General features: G+C 41.7%; 1 protein-coding gene across 1 annotated transcript in view; it reads right to left on the bottom strand.

Annotated features, from left to right (window-relative positions):
- The window catches only part of grik4 (glutamate receptor, ionotropic, kainate 4), a 283,909-nt gene that overhangs the window by 148,385 nt on the left and 113,305 nt on the right, over positions 1-22,219 (bottom strand). Inside the window, exon 3 of the mRNA XM_030107939.1 lies at positions 2,781-2,945. Coding sequence (XP_029963799.1) covers positions 2,781-2,945 — 165 coding nt within the window. The remainder of the gene's footprint in view (positions 1-2,780; positions 2,946-22,219) is intronic.

The following is a 22,219-nucleotide window of genomic DNA, read 5'->3' on the forward strand; positions in this document are numbered from 1 at the left end:
CATCACCCCTAGATAAGCACAAAACCTAAATATCGTAATAAAAAGATGGTAAAAGAAACATCTTCATTTTGAAAAGCCTCTCAAATATTGCTAAGTAAAACTAAAAACTAAAGTTTTTTTTTTTTCATTCTCAAGAGGTGGTTTTTCAGGTGTGTTGATAAAGAAGTGTATCACAAAAGTGTAACGGAAACACTTCTTCTGCAATTACAAGTCAGTGGATGTGATGTATGACCAGTGTTGCCACTGCTTCTGCCCAATCATGCTTCTTTTGAACACGCTGGGCTGGAAAAAAAATAATTTGATTCAGGTAAGGTGGATTTAGATGTTTGGTTGCTCATGTTTCATGTTAGCATTGGAAAACTTGATCCAGTGGTAGAGAATCAGTCTGTGTCCGCTGCTGTCTGACTGCTCTGATCGTGGGGTGCCTGTTCCTGCTGCCTTATGTCTTTGTTTACTTGGTGCAATTGTGTGCTTACAGTGTGTCTTTTTAATTGTGTGAATAAGAGTTGAGTATTGAGTTGGGCGGGTTTTACGTTGTGTTTGGACTGGAAAGAGTGAGATCTGGCAACCCTGCACCTGACCAGTCCATTCAAGAAAACATGGTGCGGTACGTTCGGAGATGGAAATATTTTTGCACATAGTTAAAGAAGAAAATATAATCGCCATCCTTGGTTGCAAACAACAGCGAAATGCAGAGTTTTACAAGGAAAATGCTAACTGTTTTGTATCTCCGCCCTCTTGTAAACGGAGTCTCGTGGGACGAGATTATACGAGATTTATGGCTTATGGGCCAAACACCATTCAATGAAAACCGTTTGGCTCTGGCTCTCTCGTACTCTCTCTCGCTTTCCTATCTAAAAATACATCCTGACCAGATTAACATTAGCCTTAATAATAACTCTACGCCAGGGTTTCCATTATCCGGTAATTACCAGACTTTGACCAGTAAAATCTGCCGAAGTCCGACGTATTTTAACACCACCGGTCAAAATGTCCGGTGAAAAATATTCCCTCCAAGCTCAATTTTTATTTGAATATTCCCTCCAAGCAAAAATTGAATTCAAAAAGGCAATTTACACGTCATTTTATAAAAAAACAAAAAAAAACAACAAAAAAAAAAACCCCAAAAAAACAATAAAAACCCGAATTTTATCTTTTATGAACAAGCCTGGTCTATGTGGAATAAACCTTTTTTTTTCAGGTGGAACTAAACTTGTAGCAGTGTTTCATTACTCCGACAAAGCGCGCAGTACAACAACAATACAGCGGGAGACACATGTCGAAACAGGCGAAACTTTAAGACTTTTTTAATAAAGAAAATAGTTCAGAGGAGAAAGGGTTGGAGCCCGATAGAGCCCAAATGTCATATCGCTGTCCAGGTGCGGATCCTGGATAGCTGTCCGGGACTCCGCTGTTTGACTCCTCATCACTCACTGACGCACATTGCAGAGTTTTATAATCAGTTTTTGTAAACAGTCCACTCAGGTTGTTACACAACTTTACTTTGAAGATAGAAAAAAATGTTTCTAGGACCAAATTATTTACGTTTTTAAATGGCTTTGTCACGTAGAGCGACAAAGATTACATCGATTGAAAATACACCCCCACTTAATAACAGGAAGAGACTTTTTTTTTTTACAGGCTTGCTTTGCAGGTGAGTAGACTTTACATATATGTCCTGATCTTTGGGCATATCTCTGAATAAATTCCCCTACCATACTATTGAAATTTAGTCCGCACGAAATTTGACAGGTGAGGGCGGCACCATATGAAAAGTATACCTCCCACCCCTGCGGAAACCCTGCTCTACGCTCCACATTATCCTGTTAGGGAAGCATCTTCTCTCCTTTCTCACTCTAAATGCTTCATTGCTACATTTCATTTAACCATTGTCTCTCTTCTAGTTCATGAACTCTCTGAGCCTGGTTCTGCAAAGGTTTCTTCCTTTTAAAAGGGAGTTTTTCCTTTCCACAGTCGCTTATGCTTGCTCATGTGGATCTGTTTGGACTTCTTTGTAAAAACAGCCTTGAAATGACTATGTTGTATTTGGCGCTACTGTATATAAATAAAGCTGAATTGAACTGAATTGTTTATTCTGAAGAAGTGCAGTGGAAATGTAGCTATTGATGACACAAAGATCTATCTCTCTGTGGTTCTTCAAGCTATCTTGAATGGTCGAAGAGCACACTGGTCAGTCTCTCACCTGTGATAAGACACATTTTAAAGGGTTAAAAATAAAACAACATATTGAAAAGTCCTATTTTAGATGGGCCTCACTTTTCCGAGGCTATCCTGCATCACAATGCAGTTTTCTTTTCACAAAATTCTGTTTTTTTCTCTGGCACAGCACAATGGAAGTTGCCAACTCAGAAGCGGAACAAAGCCCAACCCGGTAAACATACAAACACCTTTTTGACTCCAGAAGGTATCAAGAAACACTATGACAGCTCATTTTATGTTCCTGCACTGTGCTGGTCTGTCATCTATTTTCAATTCTTTTTTCTTTTTTTTCTTCCACTGGTTTTGTTTGACCAAAATATTGTTTCAGCCGTCAGACGTATCTTGTGCACTCGGGGGCGGGAGCGCACGAGAGAGAAGGCAGAAGGTGTGATATCAAATGACAGGCTGCTGGGTTTAAAAATCAGAGAGATGCTTTTTGCCGGCGTTGACTTGACTCAGAGCTGCTACGGATTTAATAACTTTGTCTCTCCCAGATATCACGAGATATACTGCGTATTGAGCAGCTGAACACAAAGATGATTCTTCTCAGCGTCACTTACTTGTTTCGCCCATCTCGTATTCACTGTCTCGCAGCAGTTCAAAGATGTCCACCTCCAGCTTGCCGGTGGTGGATCGGTTGGTGTTCCTGTTGATGCTGTCTTTGGCCAGTGTGATGGCCAGTCGCTCTCCTCGGCTGCACTCCATAGGGTCATCGAGGATGGCAGCTGGGGAAACAGGAGATAAAACGAAAAGTGAGGCTGCGCGAAAGGGAAGCGAAGGGACCGTGAAACGTTTTTCCAAATGAGTGAGAGACAGAAAGGCCTGTGCAGCTGCCGGTCATTCAGTCTGAAGACCTATAAAGATGTCGTTTCCCCCCCCCCCCTTCTACAATAAAAGTTCAGCCCACTGAAAGCTGCTCCCAAGCTGCAAGGATTTATTAGCGCCAATAGTTACGTGACATTTTGCGAACGCCGTTCTCCATTAATCTGGAGTGCCTACAGTGGCACAGCATTGTTCTTAATAAATCCATACACTTTGGGAGCGGCTTTTAGCGGGGTATATGCTTTTGTTCTGAAAGGGTGAGTGCTGTCTAATGTAAATATGAGATCTGTATGATAAAACCTTGAGAGCTTAAAAGCCTCAAAATCTTCCTCCGTGGCTTGGCGCCGCTTTCAGGAACACCAGAATCACATAAATTTGTAATATCCTGTTTATGACAGCCAAAAAGACTCAAAACATCTGCCGGTTGTTTAGCTTTCATAAAGGCACACTGCAGCAGCAGCTTTTCAGACCCTCTATAGCCACACTAAATCAGGACTTTAAAGACTGATGAGACAACATGTTATATCCTGAAGTGATTTGTGCGCTTTCTGTATGCAGCATTTGTGGTAATGTACTGTAGCGTTACTATCAGGAAAACCCATTCCTCCCCTGCACAGCTAACCCAATTAAAGCTGGACTGGACAAAGATAATGCACTCCCCTCATTCTGATGCACAAAAACAATAATAAAGCAGCCCCACTATTAAAAAACAAAGCAAGAAAATGCAAAAACAAGAGAGAATTTATTAAACAGAATATTTATCATTTCAAAACACCATCCGACTAGAAGGAGTGGCTTATTACAGGCATGCTCTGATCATTTATTTGCGTAATATTATGAATTTATTCTGAAGCGTTCAACACCACAGATGTCAAACTGTCATGGAGGGCAATTAAAAAGGTAGAGCAGGCATCATTTGTTTACCCTGTTGTCAGACAGGGGAATTGAATGGCACATGATTTAATATATGCTGAATAAATTTCACAGTTAAAAAAAATAATAATAATCTGTCAAACTAAGTGGTTTCACCTCAACATCCCACACTGTACTGATCACTGATGTCAGCTTCGGACTGATGTTGAGGAGGAAAACGGTCTCTTTAGGATGGGTGTGGGACTTTTTACAGTATTGATTCTCTTATGTTGTAATTTCAGATTTTTGGACATAAATAATAATTTAAAAAATGTGTGGGATGTTTAACTTGATTATTTTTTTCCACTGAATGTGATTTAAGAAACTAGAACAAAGCAAATAGACGAAATAAACCAATATGCAGAACCAGAATGGCAACAGGTGAAATGATTATAAACTGTTTTAATAGAAACACAGATTTGACTTTTGCATATTTAGGCTTCTGATCATATCATGACTCCTGCTTGTCTAAAAATTTCTTACACTATTATCAATTCAGTGTTTTATTTTGGATTTTATATACATATTCATGCAATTCATATTAAGGATATTAGGAACTCCAGCCAGAACAGCATTTACTTTTAATTCAAAATGTGCATTTTTTGCAATATTTACAATGTGTAAGGTCTTCCTGGAGGCTGTTTTGGCCCACAGGACATATGTTGATATGCATTGATCCCACTGAACAGCTTGGTTCTTTCACAGCAGTGATGCAAGTTGAAAACAAAAAAAAAAATGTTTTAGAGAAGTTTTATGTTAAGAGAAGGTAAAACTGACACGGAGGGAAATCATGCAATTAGTCCTCTCAACATGTTAATTAAAATTCATCCCTAAACAGCTTCGCATCTCTTCAGCCTCAGTACATATGCAAAAATGTTTTTGCGTCGTCTGTACACAAAGTACATGAGGATGATAAGCGTGAAATGACAAGTACAAGTCCAAAAAATACTTAAAGTGCATCACACTTCAATAAGTCTTCTATATAGATCACTCAAGGGTTACTAGAAAAACATCATAAAGAGATCAGCAGATGTGTGGAAGCAAGCTGGGTAATTAGTGCAATTACACAAGGCGAGCACAAAGGTTCCTGAGTTAAATAGATTACATTTACAGCGAAGGCAGAGGCAGGAGATAAAAGTAACCAACCCGGAAATGTGTGAAATTAATAAGGCCCAAAAAAGACAATTAAGAGCAACGTAGCCGAAAGGTAAATGTAGTGCAGACTCTCCATTACAGGGAGGAGAGAAAAAAAAAAAAAAAGAGTGTGGGCTGCGTGCTGTAACTTCAAGTCTCATCATATCAGTATTAAATGTGCAGATGTGCAGACAGAGCCGGGACATGTTTGAAGTGACCTTTTCCCTTCTGATCATACAGCTCAATAAACAACAACTAACTCTGACTTGCCAAGATGAGACATATCCACTCATCTGATCCCATCGCAGGGCGCAGTCAAAGCGAGTTAATATCTACAGCCTATTAAAATGCCTTGCTAAGAAGCACCGAGTGACAGGACGGGGGCGGGTGGGGTGGGGGGGGGGGTGGCATCGTCAGGGGTCACACTCCCCTCTGTCCCACTGTAAAAGCTGCAGACAAAAGATGCATTCAGATCTTTATGCACTTATCGTAACAGCTTAATCTGATCAACAGCACATTATTTGGACAGTGGAATAACATCAGAAGCTCAAATTGAATTTAACTTTCATCTGAAGGGCGGCCTGCAGACTTCTCTGTAACAAGCAATAATGTAGAGCTGTAACTAACAGTGTAGAATTAATCACTGCATAAATTCAGCTCACACTTGTGACCGTCAGGCTGGAGAGTAGCACACCGTCATGTGCAGGAAGGAGGCGTCTCAAAGCAAAATCAATCAAGCCAACTGGATGTAGTCACATGTATTAGAAGACGATCTGCCCATTATCCAAGCGGCTTCATCAGTTCGTAACGCTCCCTGGACTCGCCTGGCCAGTCATGACAACATTACCATCATGTCAGAGCACGGCTTGGAGTTTGATCTATTGTATCATGAGCTATTTTCAATGAATCTATATCAGTAAATCAAACATGCTATCAGTTTTTCACCATCCTGTCTCCATGTTTAAGTAACAGTGGAGCGCCCACCTTGCACCGCGTGGTCGGTGAGTCTAACTGTTCGTTTAGGTGAAACCATTCAGTAAATGTTCGCTGTAAAGCAGCAACTCCTACTGATGAGAGACACCAGATGTCACATATGCATTTTTTCTTTCTTTTGAATCACCAGGCTTGAGGCATCACTGCCAAGGTGTGGACCAAGCAGCATTCCTTTTCATAAGGACATTTTCAAATTGTCTATATTTTGATGAAACTATTTGAGTCATGATGTTTAAATCGATGTTTGATCGATTGTGAAACTTTTACCTTTTGGTGGTGTGCATTGAAGTTTTCAGTATGTTGAGATATTATTTTCCCCACTACTGCATGTGAACGTTCTAATCAGCTGTTCTGTACAGTACATAACACATAATGTCACATAATTGTTTTGTCTGCAGGTCAAAATCTGTACTTTTAGTTTTCAGTTTCACATCTTTTTCTGCTCAGTCGTTTCTTTATAAGCCCTGAAAAAAAATACATTTTGTTAATATTTCAGCCTTTTTTAAGAAGAAAAACACTTAAAAGAAACCACTTGTGAGTCCTCATGCCTGCCAGCTCGGTACGTGACAAAGCAAATATACATTTTACAAAACTTCTTCAGTGGATATGGAATCACAATGAGACTGAGCTATTGATTTTTCCTTTGATTTCTTTGAGTTTACACAAAAGTAAATATTAGGCATGACAACAGAAATAACTCCAGTCTGATTTGCCATCATGACAATTCAACAAATTATGCAACAAACTCATTTTTATGATGAAATCGAAAAAATGAGCAAGCAAATGACATCTTTTGATGTAAATATATGCTCACGAATGGTCAACTTTATAATGCACATCAACCTAACATGTCCCAGGCTCTCCTTTTCAAATAATGTGTCAAAACCAGATGGAAAATCTAAAAAGGCACTAACAAACACAACAAATGTATGGAGAATAGTACGCTTCAGTAAAACTTAGGATTCTGACAGACTCTGGTCTCTCAGGAATTGGCATTTCGCAGTGGTCAATACATGACAGCTGGCAAACAAGGAAGGCTGTTTTCATACAGGGGAAAAAAAAAACACGAGCTGGCGCTCGAGCCATCCAATCCAATCAATGAGCACCCAGGAGGTACGCGGAGGTGCAGCGGACCGTGCACTGTGAAGGGGCGGCTCACCGAAAAGCAGGTGAGGAAGAAGAAATCCTGCGAGATCGCTGCAAACAGCACAGGAATGTGATCTCATTAGGTCTTTTAGCATCACTCACGGAGCTTATCTATTCGTAAACATGTCAGCACACTCCAGCTCGGCAACAAAGCAGCAACCACACAGTCTTGAGCCGTCGTACACAGACTGCAGAAACTCTGTTAGCACTGGCTTTTCAGACGAGGAGCCCATTCTGAGCACTGAGAGCCTGTATTGCAAAGAGCCGTGCAATTCTGTCACCTTTGTTTGAAACATGTGTAATGCAACATTGCACCTCATCTTGCAGTCAGACATACACTCTTGTACTGCGTACACACACACACACACACACACACACACACACACACACACACACACACACACACACACACACACACACACACACACACACACACACAGCCATTAGAGTTTCTGTCACTTTGAGTTGTGCATTCAGAGCTGTGAATTATCCAGCCTGAACTTGTGGGTTTTTTTTCTGCGGCAGAAATGTTGAAAACTTTACAATTTTAACTCTCTGCGCATTTAGCTTGCCTTTGTTTTCCATTACAGTGACACGTTTTGTGTTGCGAGTGCAGAGAAGCTTTGGAAAGTGGTGGCCAAGGGTAAAAACTCATTATCTTTGAAGGAAGTGCAGTCTCCTCTATTAACTCAGCGGCTGCATCTCTCTCTCCGTCGGACCAAGTGCTAAATGCAGATCAAATGAACATGCTGTTCACCTGCAGTGTGCGGTAGTTATTGATAAGATGTGCCAGTGAACTCACAGGATTTGATTTGAGGAGAGCCCATTCCCTGATAGGAGAAGGGGGGAAGGTTCAGCAGGACTTGGCTTGAGTTCCGCTAAAAGCTTTGAAAGGACGCTCATAGAATAAAATGACTTGACACTGATTTGGATGGTTAATGTGACACACCATAATGTCACCTACATTTACATAGATTACCATTACAAATCAGTTCTCGTTAGTTATTAATACCTTGTGAGACTGGGACTCCTCCCTCAGGTAACTAAGAAGCTGGAATCAGTTCAGGGGTGAGAGATGAACACGGCAATGCTGAACATACAGCTTTCTGTACAACTGAACACGGTGAATGCTGTAAGTGTTGACTTGAGGTAATTTTTTATTAGCTCACACGGTAGTAGAGGTGAGGCAGTTACACTTCAGACAATGAAAAACAGGGAGGTGTTAAAGTGAATGCTTGACACGATTCTACTGAAACTTTTTCACGATTTCTCTGGTAAAATAAATCATCCATCTACAGCATGCATTGAGGATTTTGACCATGCCTACAACTGAGAGGAATGTTTTATTCAAAACTAAAGCTTCTGCTCATCTCTTTTCTATGCTGCAAAGAAAAATCCAGAATCCTCACTTCTTTATTTTTTTTTTGCTCAGAAACTCCTCTGAAATATCTTAAAAAACAAAATTATAGTGAGCAACTCCAAGTGCTTGGATTTCCGTTTTATAATCACAAATATTGTGGGGGTTTCTCAAATTACACCAAGTACCTAGAAGATGAGTTATTCAGGGGATAAGTGGCTCTCTGCATCACTGGTAAAAGATGCAGCACAACAGTGACTAATGCGTTCATGTACGAACAGGACATTTATCAAATATCTTTTGACTCTTGGAGTCATTTTTAGCACCTGTTATTGTTCAAGTTACTTCTTCCAAGAGTGCTTCTCCTCCTGGAAAAACCACATCGGTGTGACGCTCCGTCCTCCCAAAGCTGCAGGTGGGCGGATGTTTGACAGCTGATTGGATTCTACTGAAATGGTGATATTTCAATCTTTTTGTTTACATATAAATTAAGCTTCTAGGAGTGAAAAAAAAAACATCTGAAAACTGAGTGGACATTTGGAAAAACTATCTTTATGCTTGTATGCAGATGGGAGAAACAGAGTTGAACAGCACAGGATGCAAGAGACGCCATCTGCATCATTTGTAGGTGTGTGACCTGAGTTTTACAGTTGGGCCACTGTAAGGACAGTATTTTCTTGTACCCGCTGCTTTTGTCCTCTGACGCTACATTCATCATGAGCTCCACTTTTGGACGACTGGTCCAAGCAAACTACTCCTCGACAGGGTTGGGAGGCTTACTTTAAAATTGTAATCTGGTACAATTACAAGTTACTTGTCAAAAAATGTGATCAGTAACTTATTCTAATTACTTCAATCAAAAAGTAATGTACCAGATTACTTTTAGATACTTTTATATTACTTCACCAGCAAAGTGAATAGACAAGTTCTGGGCCTGATCTGACTTAACTATAAAATGATGTCTAAGTTTCCAGCCAAAGAATGAGTTTGTCTCTCTGGGAGCAGCCGTGACTCCAGCAGCAGGTGGTAAAATTCATGGCAACTCGGGTCGTTTCATTTACAGTTAAACATACAACAGTAGAGCGGGAGGCTGCTCCAAGACGGCGGTCGATGCAGCATCTATCCTTTATATATCTACAGCATCTATTGTTAATATAACTATGGTGGTGTGTCTGCATACGGCGCTCACGCCTGTTGTAATTCTGGCATATTCGTATGAGTTTCAAAAGTAATCCCACTCAGTAATCTGTGCTTTTATCAGATATACCTGTAATGAGATTACATGTTTTTTATGTACTGTAATGGATTACAGTTACATTTTTTGTATCCTAATTACGTAACATGTAATCTGTTACTCCCCAACCCTGCTCCTCAAGCTGTTATCACTGAAGGAACAGTATCATTTGCGCCATTCATTGTTGTGTCTTATTCTCGGATGTTTATTGGCTAGCATGGCTTTATGCTCGCCGTTCCACTGCTGCCTGTAGGTTTGGCTCATGGTAGCTCAGGTTCATGTGAATGAATGTTTGTTTTGAAAACGATCTGGTGTGAACAGTGTTGTTTTTAAAAACGTAAATAGGAAAATATCTGATCGTGTGAAGACCCGGCTATGTGTAAACACGGCTTCATCCTGGCTTCACTCCCCATAGAAGTCAGTCTAGACCCACAGCCAGGCCCCACGATCGTAGACTCCTCTCTCTTTGGCTGCATTCTTTCCTCTCCAGTTTATTCCTGATGCTCCCTGCCCTCTTTAGTGTTATTATCCAGGCGGTTTGAATAAACAAATCAAATGTTTCCATTTGAAAATATTATCATTCATACTCTTTAACAGGAGCTTTAACTCCTCAACATTGAAAAAACCCTCTACTTTAGAACATATACAATAAAAAAAATCTTTAATTTCACCTCGTTTCAACTGAAAACACACCACCAAACCTGGAGCACAATTCAAACAAGGAGCTCAATTTATATGAGAAGTGCAGAACAGTAAATGCAAAGGTCATGGACCTCAGGATTAGAAAATTGCAAAGGGCCGCCCTCGCTCAGCATCACCGATCAGCTTCCTTTTAGTTTAATGGGTTTGTTCGCTGCTCTCTTTTCGCAGCGAGAGGCTACAGGGACTGAGGAGGGTGATTAGGATGAAAGTTTTCTCTTTTATTTTTTATTCAACAATGACGTGAAAGTGGTGTCAAGGTCATGCTTGAAGACTGCAAAACATATTGTTGTTTTATTTTTAAATAAAAGGTCATCTCACTTTCCCAACTGGACCTGCATTTGATTAAAACAATGAATTGGAAAACAAAAATCACCAGATGGAATACAAACACTTTCTTGGTTTCATTTCTAAGATCTCATTATGCAATTTTCAGCATTTTTTAAATCTTTGTAAATACCAGTTGAAAATTAAACTCTCTTTCAAAAAAAAAAAAAAAAAAAAAAAAAAAAAAAAAAAAATCCATTAATTTAATTCTTGCTCCGACATTAATTATCTGTAATATGAGTCATACAGTTACAGACACACTCTGTTTATTTATTGTTCAAATGTGCGGATGTATCACCATGTGAACAAACAGCGGTGCACTGGTGTGTGTCAGCAGATGAAAATACTGTACGCCATGCTTGTCTAATAGTTGTTTTATTCACTTGAAGCAGCGTGACCGCGAACTGTACCACAGCCAATCTGTCGGCTTGTCTGACTGCATGGCAAGTGGAAATGCTGGTTCCACACTTTAATCAATCTTATCCGCGAGCCCTGTGGTGTGACCCACCGAAGGAAGCGGAGGTGCTATCTTACATAATTAGAAAACCTTGCTCACGGAAGACCTGGTGACAAGAAACTGATTTCCGGGTGTCACATAATGTAATTATAGCCTACACACTCCCGTCATAATGTGTGTGAGTGGACTGATGTGTTAAGTCTCATTAATCGGAGGCTGAACGCTAAAGCTGCCTGTCCTTGGCTGTAAAAAGTTTGACAGTTTGACTTCATGCTGCTTCAGACTGCAGTTTACAGTCTCTGCTTCAAATGTAGCGAGTTGGAAACACAGTTAGAGCCACGAGTGCTTTAAAAAAAAAGGAGAAATTATTACAATGGTAATTGTTTTTGTCAGTTATTTTCACACTCATGAATTTAACTGTGATAATGGCGTTATCCAATTAAAAATGCAAAAATATTTTGAGATACTGTAATAAACTCGGATTGTGAAAGACACAATTTTATGAAATAAATTAAGACTACTTGGACATTTCAGAGCAAAAACACATGGCTGAAATCTATCTTTCTCATTGTAGTGTCGTTTTGAGAGACGCGCCGCTGTGATAACTGTGTGTTTACCTGACTGAAGCCAAGACGCCAACAAAGCCTCTCCGCAGCGTCTCTGTGAATTTAAAAGCAATCAGCTGGGAAGCAAATGAGAAAAACGCTGCTTTTGTTTTATAACTTACTTACGCAAACAATCTGCATGGGGAAAAGAATGAGTGGCAACAGTGAGATAAAGACAGGATGATTAGATAGCCGTAATCTTATGGGCGCGGCGATAGTTCCTGACAGCATCTCTCTGCAGACTGGCCTCTGCTGTATTGACTGAGACAGGAGGGACATCAGATAATAAAGCCTCTGATGCTGCTCTCACAGCAGCCAGGTCGAGTAATTATCACAAGAGAAGACTATGAAACCACTGTGTGCAACATGCTGAGGACTGATGATATAACAATACAGTAGAGGGTTTTTGTTACAAAAGGATTCACAGATTAAACCGCCATCTAAAGTAGTGATAAATATATTAATTACTAGATACTTGGGTTTATCATCAACTCAAAAGATCCTCAGTCTTTGGGGCGCATTTATTTACTGTCACCAGTTCAAGCATTATGTACTGAATGTCTGCTTCAATGCTATGTGAAATGCACAGAAACTTGCATTAGTGACGGGTGGCTGCAGCATATTACCAAAGGCTAAAAGCTCTACGCCAGTCAGACTAATGATAGCTGAAAAACACATTTATTGTACTGCTGTAAGGTCAGAAGATGATAAAGAGTAGGACAAGCTATTGGCATGCAGACATCAGTCATCTTTTATGATACATGTAATCTAATGTGATCAAGGTCATGATGGTACCATACTGTATTTCAGCAGTGAGGTTATTGACAGCTGGACATCCTTCATGTGTCTATGAGGAAAACTGCAGCAGTTTCAGGCGGAGTAACTGTAGTTATCCTCCAGTACACGGGGTTTGAGTGAGCTGGTACCGGAGGTGTAGAGAGAAAAAGGTTTTAATACATATGGAGATCAAGAAAGAGAAATGGGGAGAGTCAAAATGAGGCAAACTACTAAAATAAACTGAATTGTGATGTATATTGAGAATAACAAACCTACAGTGAGATTGACAGACAGTCAAACACAGAAGAATATTGCTTGTTTTGCAGCGGAACTACGCTGAACTGCAACTGAACTGTAAACATGCTGTTCATTAAAAAAAAAAAAAAAAAAAAAAAAAAAAAACACATCTCACGTTTGTGTTTCCTGGCAAAATTAGTGGAGCTAAAGAACTGCGTTATGTGACAACTTGTCAGTTCTAACAATGGCTGTTTGTTTAAAACAATCTTATGTAAGTAAAAATGAGGGAGTGACAGACTGAGAACACACAGCAGCGCTGCTGTCGATGACGAAGACAGGGTGACGGCAGCTGTCTTAGATAATATTTGTTAATCGTATGTGTGATATGAAAGTGTTATCATAACCCGTGACATCTTTTTTGCTCTCCCATCTTGTTCACTGCATACATTCTGTGTATTTGCATGTCAAATGCATCTCTTTCCAATGTGCATTTGTGACCAGATTTTGGATGGGAGGCTTATTCCAGGCGGGGATAAACGAGCAGAAGGTCTCATGCAGCATTTCTTCGAGAGAAGACTCCTGGGGAAGGCAGCGCCTGTGTGTTTCCAGGCTCAGTGTGGCTGAGTTCATTGTATATGAATGCGTCCTGGGATTAATTGTTTATACGGTGTCTCTCCATTTAATTTCTGCTCCACTTCAGCTTATTACCAGGCAGCACTGCGGAGCCTTTAAACAACAGCCAGCCAAGTGCAAATACACAACAAGCTGATGCAGTACCACAGAGGCTTTGAAAACTGCACAGTGCGCTGGGTTTAAGCAGAAACGCAACACGGGATTTTACACAAAGTGTAGTTGCAAGACACAACGATGAAAAGCAAAAACACTTGATGACGAATAATCGTCTAACTTGAAAAAAAGGTGAAAAATGATGCAAAGGTGTTTTGTGTTGCAGGTCTCACAGTGTATACTTGAGGATGAAAGATAAGGAAACACACACTATTTGGCAAACTCTGGATTTGGCATCCGCACACAGACGTTGCAGATGGTGGAAATGCTACAGATGTTGACATGAGGCAGTAAAGAGCCAAAGCGATGCACACACAAAGATGTTGCCGCTTTTTACTGGTGATACATCAGCAGCACCGCAGAGTTGCCAGTGGCTGCACAAAGACAACAGATAAGGCGGGAGCAGAGAGGCTGTTTACTGAAGGGTTCCAGCGGATAGACCCCACCAATGTCAGCGTGATTACAGGACGTCCACCAAGCATAAAATTAAGTCCGTGGAGAATCTGTCACAAGAGCTGTAAGATTGATGGAAACAGACATGGCTAGGTGAGTTTGGGAGTGGGGGATCCCGGATAACTGCAAAAACAAACCAATGAAGTGAATGGTTGGTTTTGACATTATCACGTTGGGCCAGCAGTTGTTGTTCCTGTGTGTGTACATTATATTACCATGTTTTTGTCTCCTGCTGACAGACAAATGCAGCTATTTGCTTAATTCCACTCCCACTGGGTTGGAACTGCCTAAAAAGCAATTTATCAATGCAACACAGCCCGCCTACATATGTTTCTCCTCAATCAGCTGAGCCAAGAACAATGATCCAATATCATGATGTCTTCATGCTGGATGATGGCGACTGGTCCTCAGTGCTCGAAGGGACACGATTCAACTGTATAAATGAGAAGCCATTTCTGTGCTGAATGACCAGCGGTTGTCACGGGAAGAGCGCAATGCACTCAGGCCACCCTGGTGCCGGGCGTCTACTCTGAGCACCAAAAATCTGAAGTTCACCAGGATCTGGCTTCGCATTGAAGGATAGCTGCTCCCTCAAAGCAGGGCTGTTGGCATTTACAGAGCTGTCTGAGGAATGACAGAGAAGAGGGTCATTTGTAATTTTAACACGTCCCTTTGTGTTAATTGACAGAGAAGACCATCTTTCAAGTCACACAGCACAAATTACATTTAAGCTTCATTTAATTAAACTGACTGAGACTTCCTGCTGGGCATGCTCAGCACTTTACATGTTGACTGAATTCCAAAGGACAGTGAGGACAGTGCGCACTTTCTCAAATTTACAGTAGTCGAGGTGAAAATAGCACTGCTGAGGTTGGTGGAGATACGCTGAAGCAGGTATTTTTGAGACAATGAAAGATTTGAGTCGTAAATTCAGGGGCCTGACAGCTTATCAGATGCCAATACAACACAGTTTTACTGCCACAGGCAAAAATGGAACTCTATGAGGCTGATAGGAGCAATAGATCAATGTGCTTGCAAAATTGGGCAGGTAAACACAAAATGTATACTTCCAAGTAATCTAGCAGAAAAAATGCATATGTGACTGGCTGCTGTGCCTCGGTGTTGAATCCTTGGGGTTTTATAGTGACTTTCTGCTTTTGCAAACCTAAACAGAAAATATGCCATATCTGCACTTTGCAAAAAAAGTCTTATCAGGAGTCACTTCTTACTTTGAGGTGTTTTAGAGCAGAACCATGTCCAGAGCTGGACTGGGTTTTCTCCAACACTGTGAGAGTAGATGGTAAATTAACGACACCTCACTACACAAACAAAAACAAAAACAAAACAAAACAAAACAAAAAAGCCCTGGTGTGTAACAACTGAGCAACATTTACCATGATGAACCCTGCAGTAGTGTGTACAATGCAGTCCTGATGTGTGTTTGAATCATTTGCTGCAGTCCTGTATGCAGTGTCATTTCACTTAAAAATGCCCAAAGTCACTTGAAACATTCTCTGCTGTACATTTAATGAAAGTGTGTTGTGATAAGAGTAGGAGTGACATTCACAGCAGAGTTATAACTGACAGCGTGATGGCCGATCACTCACTGGAGATGATGTGAGCAGATTCCAAACATTAACAATAACGGCCTCCTGATGGCCAAGGGCCGGAAGAAAGTCACACTGTGACCGTAAATTTAAGCGCTCAGCATACCCTCTTGATCGGGCCGCTCCCAAAAGCCTCGTCGAAAAACAAACAGAAGACAAGAGTTCAGCCTCTGTCGCTTCCAGCCTTCCCTGACTCCTCACACCTGACTCCTCCAGACAGATGGCTGCGGAAGCCAGCCCATCATGAGCCGGTTGACAGCTCTGTCACTGTCACAGCCATGAGCGTGACGCTCCAATTTTATTCTGGAATTAGGATTTAAGGAAAATGGAAGAGGTAGCAGTGAAATAAAGCTATGAAAAAAAGGGGGGAATAGAACATTCATTCCTTCATGGAAGGATGAGTCCCCCCCTGAGTCAGACATGATGACAGAAATGGAAATATGCATTGCGTGATGTGTTGCTAGCTCCTGTCAAAGCTGGACATGGGGAAGGATGTCATTCTTTAAAGGCAGGGGAGAGTTTGGAGGGTCACAAACACAGAAAGCGAAAGGACGGGCGAGCTGGCCAGGCTCCACTGCTTTCACAAACTCGTGTTCCAGATTTAGAAATTAAAAAAAAAAAAAAAAAAAAAAAAAAAGAGGTTAAGGTAGAAAATGTGCTCAGACACACAAACGAATACAGTTGGTTTTTGTCTTTATTGGAGATTAAAAGTTTGATGGAACCTTTATAAATAACTGCACCACCGTTTTATGCCACAACCCATTTAAAGAGACGTTAAAAAAAAAAAAAAAAAAAAAGCACAGAATCGTTTTTAAGCTGCTTTCATTTGACAAACGGGAGAAAATTAAAGTGCTGTTTTTAACTTAAAGGAAAAAAAAAAATCTCGAAAGCTCTGTTCTTGTGTGGGAGTCTTGATGAGCCTTTACACGGTTTATTTTATTCCGAACATTTGTAAAACTACGCAAGCGGCCCAAACCCAGATGTACTGTACAGTTGGTGCTTTCTTCGCTCCAGATCTGTACCAGTCTTTCTGTGTTGGAGGTTGAGGAAAAAAAAATCCGTTCCATCACTCTGAGAGAAAATAGCAGCACCTGGTGCACAGCCCATGGTTACCCATCAATTCTTAAGACAACCTCAATGAATTATGACACAGCTGTCTTCCCCGTCTTTCACTCAAAAACACATTTCCATACATCTACGGACATTTTACTTTGTCCTCCTTTAAGCTTCTGTCGCCACTCCTCCGTCTCGGTGCCAAGGGGCGAATTAACTCAAGGTAACCAACCCATCGCAGAGAAATTGAAGACAATGGAAGAGGAGAGCTGGAAATGAAAGTCAAAAGTTCATCTTCATTTGGTCCTCCAGTCCATATGAGAGAAAATTAATGATGGTTTGGGCCAAGGCTGCCAGGAGTCAGACTGACAGGCACGGGAGGAGGGAGGAGATTTAATGGGAGAATTATAGACTAAAAGATATATATAAAAAAAAAAGAGAGAGAGATGGAGAGAAAGTGACAGGAAGAGACGGTGACAGAGGAAAAACCCAGGGCTGACCTGTTGCGACGAGTAAGAAAATGACAGATTGTGACAGACAGATGGCTGACGGTCCAGGAGTGATGTCTGTGGCACGACGATAATCTCGACAATGATGACAATGAGGATGGTGAGAAGGAGGAGACGGTGAAGGAGGAGGAGGAGGAGGAGGAGGGCGAGGCTGATGGTTATTATGATGAAAAATGCGTTGATGTGGCGGTTGTAGTTTGACTTCTGGACCCAAGGGAAGGAAAACAGGCGGGCGGGCCGGTTGGCAGGTAAGCAGACTGCGAGTCCTGAGGGGATTCCAGCTCTCAGTGGGTGTCATTACCTGTCAGTCAGTATATCTCCCTGAACAGGGCTGGCCTACAGATAGAGCCACCGGCACATAATTGTCTGGAAGGTCAAGGGAGACCAGCGGACATTTAGATGAGAGGAGCAGGAGGAAAGGTTAAAAGGGATGAAAGAAATAAAGGAAGAATGAGGGGTGCCGACGACAAAAAGGAGTGCATTATCGGCTCGTGAGAGAAGGATATGAACTCCATCTGCAGCTCCTGAGAAGCTGCAAAAGCAGACTGCAGTGTATGCGGTGACAGCTTTAAGTAATAGGCCATCCTACACCACACGTATTGATGAATAATGTAATAATTGATGTAACCAGGCAGCATAAACAGATGCATGCAGGCTGAAAGGCCCTTTGGTATTGTGACATGATGCTTTAACCTGAATTAAACTGACCTTTAAAATACCAGGTGATCTCTTTCAATCAATCTTTATAAAGCTCCTTTAAGTGTTTGTGAAGGAACAAAGCTGGAAAATTAACCAAATTAGGAACGACTATAGGAGCTGCTGTATTATTTGTTACGAAAAAAACAAACATCCAGTTTGAACAAATTGGTACAATGACACCTTATACTCAGTATGTGCATTTTTAATGTTTGAGCATGTTGTTGCAGTATCATTCAGTACTTCATGCATTTGTCATTGAGCATGAGAAAAACACAAGTTCGAGGAAAACCTGATTTGCATGCCACCACTGTATGTGAACATCTGCTAATTTTTTTTTATGAAGGTGTGCAGCTGTTCATATCGAAGAGACTGGAAGCAATGTATGCACTGTTGTAAAGGAAGCGTGGGGAAAAAAATCATGCTATGTCTGACTTTTGCAGAGACACTATTGTTTTAGTCTTCTCTTAGATGCAACATCTTGTTCTATTCACTGTCCTCATTAGGGAAAACTGAAGGTGTATTCAAACCTAAATGCAAAATCCCAACGATGAGATATTCGTTCTTGAACTATGACATGTTAAAATGATGCACAACATATGTCTATATATAAAACATATGCAATGATGCATCATTCATTACATTAGCCGTTGATGCAACTTTCAGATCAAACACAACGTATTTACAACATAGTAGAACACTGTATGGTGGATCCATACTGTCCAGAAAGGAAATCCAAAGGCTGACTCACTGTACCAATGCTTTCACAGTGAAGGAAGATGATAGCATACACAAGGTGGAGTCCCTTCATGCAGCCTCATCCAACTTCAGGTGAATCAAAACTTTCAAAGGGGGAAAAGATCGCAAAACCAGACCATTTCCCTGTTATCCATTATTACCATATGACTGAATGTGTGACAGCCTTTGATGTGACAGTCTGGGGAAATGGATGGACATTCAACCACTTCGATGGGCTGAAAGCACCCAAGGGCACCAGTGCTCATCGTGTCGCTTTAGGGAAATGCAACCATATAATCCACCACATGAAAAGGACATTAGTAACCTTGCTTCCGATCCCTCATCGCTCTCTCTATCACTCTCTCCCTCTTTATTTCTCCTTTTCTCACCCACACTGGCATGTAGTCATACACTCCTACTCTGAGCGATGGCCATTGCACATGAAGTATTGACTTTTTATCACCATTTCAACAGGCCGGCCAGGGATACTGCTAAAGTCGTGGGCGCCATGAGTATCCATCACCCGAAGACACAAACCAAAGCTCCGTAGACAATTTAACAGTATCAGCATTGATATGTAGCCCCCCCCCCCCCAAACTCCCACCCCTCAAGCGTAAGCTCACAGCCATGTGTCATACTTCTCCTTCATCCTGTCTTGTGAAATCAAGCCAGAGCAAAAGGAGTAAAGCCATGTACCCTCAGGGGGGTAACATGTACACCCCTCATGGTAAAACTTGGCCCAAAATTAAACTTTTCTGTTATGAGGCAAGACTGGCATCTGCTGCAGCACCTCCAATCATACCTCAGAACAACTGAACAATAAATGGGCTAAAGACACATTTCCACTGCATCTGAAAAGTCTACATTTGGTGGGTGTGTCCTATCAGTAACTATGTACTATCCTGCCTGCACCTGATTGGACGAACACAGTGACTTGGCAAGAGCCGCCAGATCACTCTTCTATATGCACAAGGGAAAAAAGAAAAGAAGGAAAAAACATGTACATGGAAAAGATGAACACTCACTACACCACACTGTGACGCTGTGATATTAAATCCATATTTTGCATCATGAAGCAGCATCAGATTGGATTAGGCCTGTGTGGGAGACCCATCCTGATGAAGCTGTGCTGAGCGTATATCTACAGTGAACAGAAAGAGAGACTCAGCTGGGCTTCAGGGTAACTCTCCTCAAGAGACTGAATTTTTTTTTTTTTTTTTTTTTTTTTGAAAAAGACTCCAACGATAAGAAGAGGGAGGGAGGGAACACAGAGACGTATGGAGAGGAGGCAATGAGAGCGCCTAAAGCGAGGAAGAGCAAGACAAGTCATTTGTGGGTGTTGAGTATGGTAAGGATGTATCTGAGAGCTCTTGAAGCTTTCATAGCCATCTCTAATAAAGCTCCGGGGATGGCAACAGTGGACGAAAGCGTGGCGCCTCAGCCTGAGCGGGCACACGCGGGTGTCGCCGTCGCCCTCTTACAGCCACCTCTGCAGTTCATGCTCTCTGCCTCCACACCCACAGAAGCCCAAAAGCAATGTTTCTTTCTCAGCCTTCACTAAGGGTCACTTCTGCCTCATTACAGAACCACCAAAACATCACATGGGACTCAGTGGCGGCCATCGAACGCCACCGCAATGCCCCGACACTGTTCCATAAATGAGGTCTGAATGTCGAATAGGTGTGGTGGACTACACTGGTTTCCCTGGTGAACAAAACAGAAAGATTAACTGCGGAACTGCACGACCCCAAGAGAGGTGACCGGTAAACACTGTGTGCTCCAAGGCTGATCGTTTGTGAACGTTTGTGTTTGTAACTGCACTTCAGCAGTGTATCTGAGAGAGAGAGAGACAGAGAGAGAGAGAGAGAGAGAGAGAGAGAGAGAGAGAGAGAGAGAGAGAGAGAGAGAGAGAGAGAGAGAGAGAGAGTGAGTGAGAGAGAGAGAGACAAAAAGGACAATAAGCCTTTGTCATTGGGATTGTAAGAATACCAGAAGGCCGGCGGATAGAGTGTCCACATGGGACCCACCCCTCAGTAGAGTGTGTATGCAGTTGATAAGGTGAGGGATCCGGGGGGCCGCGACAAGACACAGGTGAGTGCGAGCGGACAGTAATCCATGGCGCTTCCCTACAGGACGGCACGCTGTGTAATCTGAGGTAAGGAGATAGCAGAAATACAAGAGGGACAATCTTCTGCTGACCCTGAACAGTCAGGGAGCCGGTGATGGAGACCCAAGAGGCAACAGAGGGAAGGAGAAAAGCCATGCAAACACACCACATGCTCTCTCTCACACACACACACACGCGCGCGCGCACGCACGCGCAGAAGCAGAGACCTGGAGACCTGTCAATTGATTCAGTGCAGAGCGAGTTAATAACACAGTTGGCTGCGCAGTGAAAATAGCCCACCTGTCTGTACACACTTGATAGACTGCCACACTGCCCTATAGTTCAAGATATATGTATGTTTAATTGTGCCTGTACTTATCTTACCAACATTGTCCAAGATGTCCAGCTATAAAATATGTCAGTTCCCCACTGCCTGGGAGGTCTGTGTGATGTCCTGTATTGTGCGTTCACTGTGTTTCTGTGTAACAAAAAATATGAGTTCTGCGATACTGCTTCGAGTCTAAATTATCTGATCTAAAAAGTTAATTATTAATAATGTATCAAACTGGTTTTTGTTCATTTTAGCCAAGTCGTGTTGTTGTTATTTCCCTGGTCAGGATCAATCAGGATCACACTTGATTGGATCCACAGATATAAACAATCCTGCTGCAAAGCTGTTGTGACTTTAACTCTGAGTCAGATTTTGCACAACAATGCTGGGTGCTGAGCTAAATGCAACACAATACACGTTGGATTAGCACGGTGAGATTTTTACAAACCCACCGGCTGCTTACAGAATGTGGAAAAGAGTCAAAACAACAGCAGGAATTCATCTGTTATGTTCATCAATTATGATAAACTGAGAGAGGATGGGCGTCTCTCAAGTCTGTTGCATCCTCCGTGTGGTTCACTTTACAGCTATTTGTTCCATGCTGCTTTCAGATTTCAATCAGACTTTAATCAAACAACACCAAGATGTTTCCAAGCACTCATAGATCTACTTTTCAAGTGGATTTGGCCTCATTGTTTGAATACTAATATAACCATACAGCAACACCAAGATCAGTTTTTTGTGACACTAAGGCCGAATCCCATTTCACCCCTTAGCCTTCCCCTTGGCCCTTCCCTTGGTCCTCCGCCTATGAAACGGAGTGCTAAGGGTAGGGGAGAAAGTCAACCCTCCGAATTGGGACACCCCTCCGACAATCGCGTACGTCATCAGTAGTCGCCGCTGCCGATGACGTAGGCAGATGCGACAATTATCTGCCGAAGAAGAATGTTTTCTTACATTTTAAAACTTTATTAATTGACAAAATACTGACATTTATGAACGTCTTTCGTTGCGGACGC

Source organism: Salarias fasciatus, chromosome 14 (genome assembly GCF_902148845.1).
Source record: "Salarias fasciatus chromosome 14, fSalaFa1.1, whole genome shotgun sequence".
NCBI lineage: Eukaryota > Metazoa > Chordata > Actinopteri > Blenniiformes > Blenniidae > Salarias > Salarias fasciatus.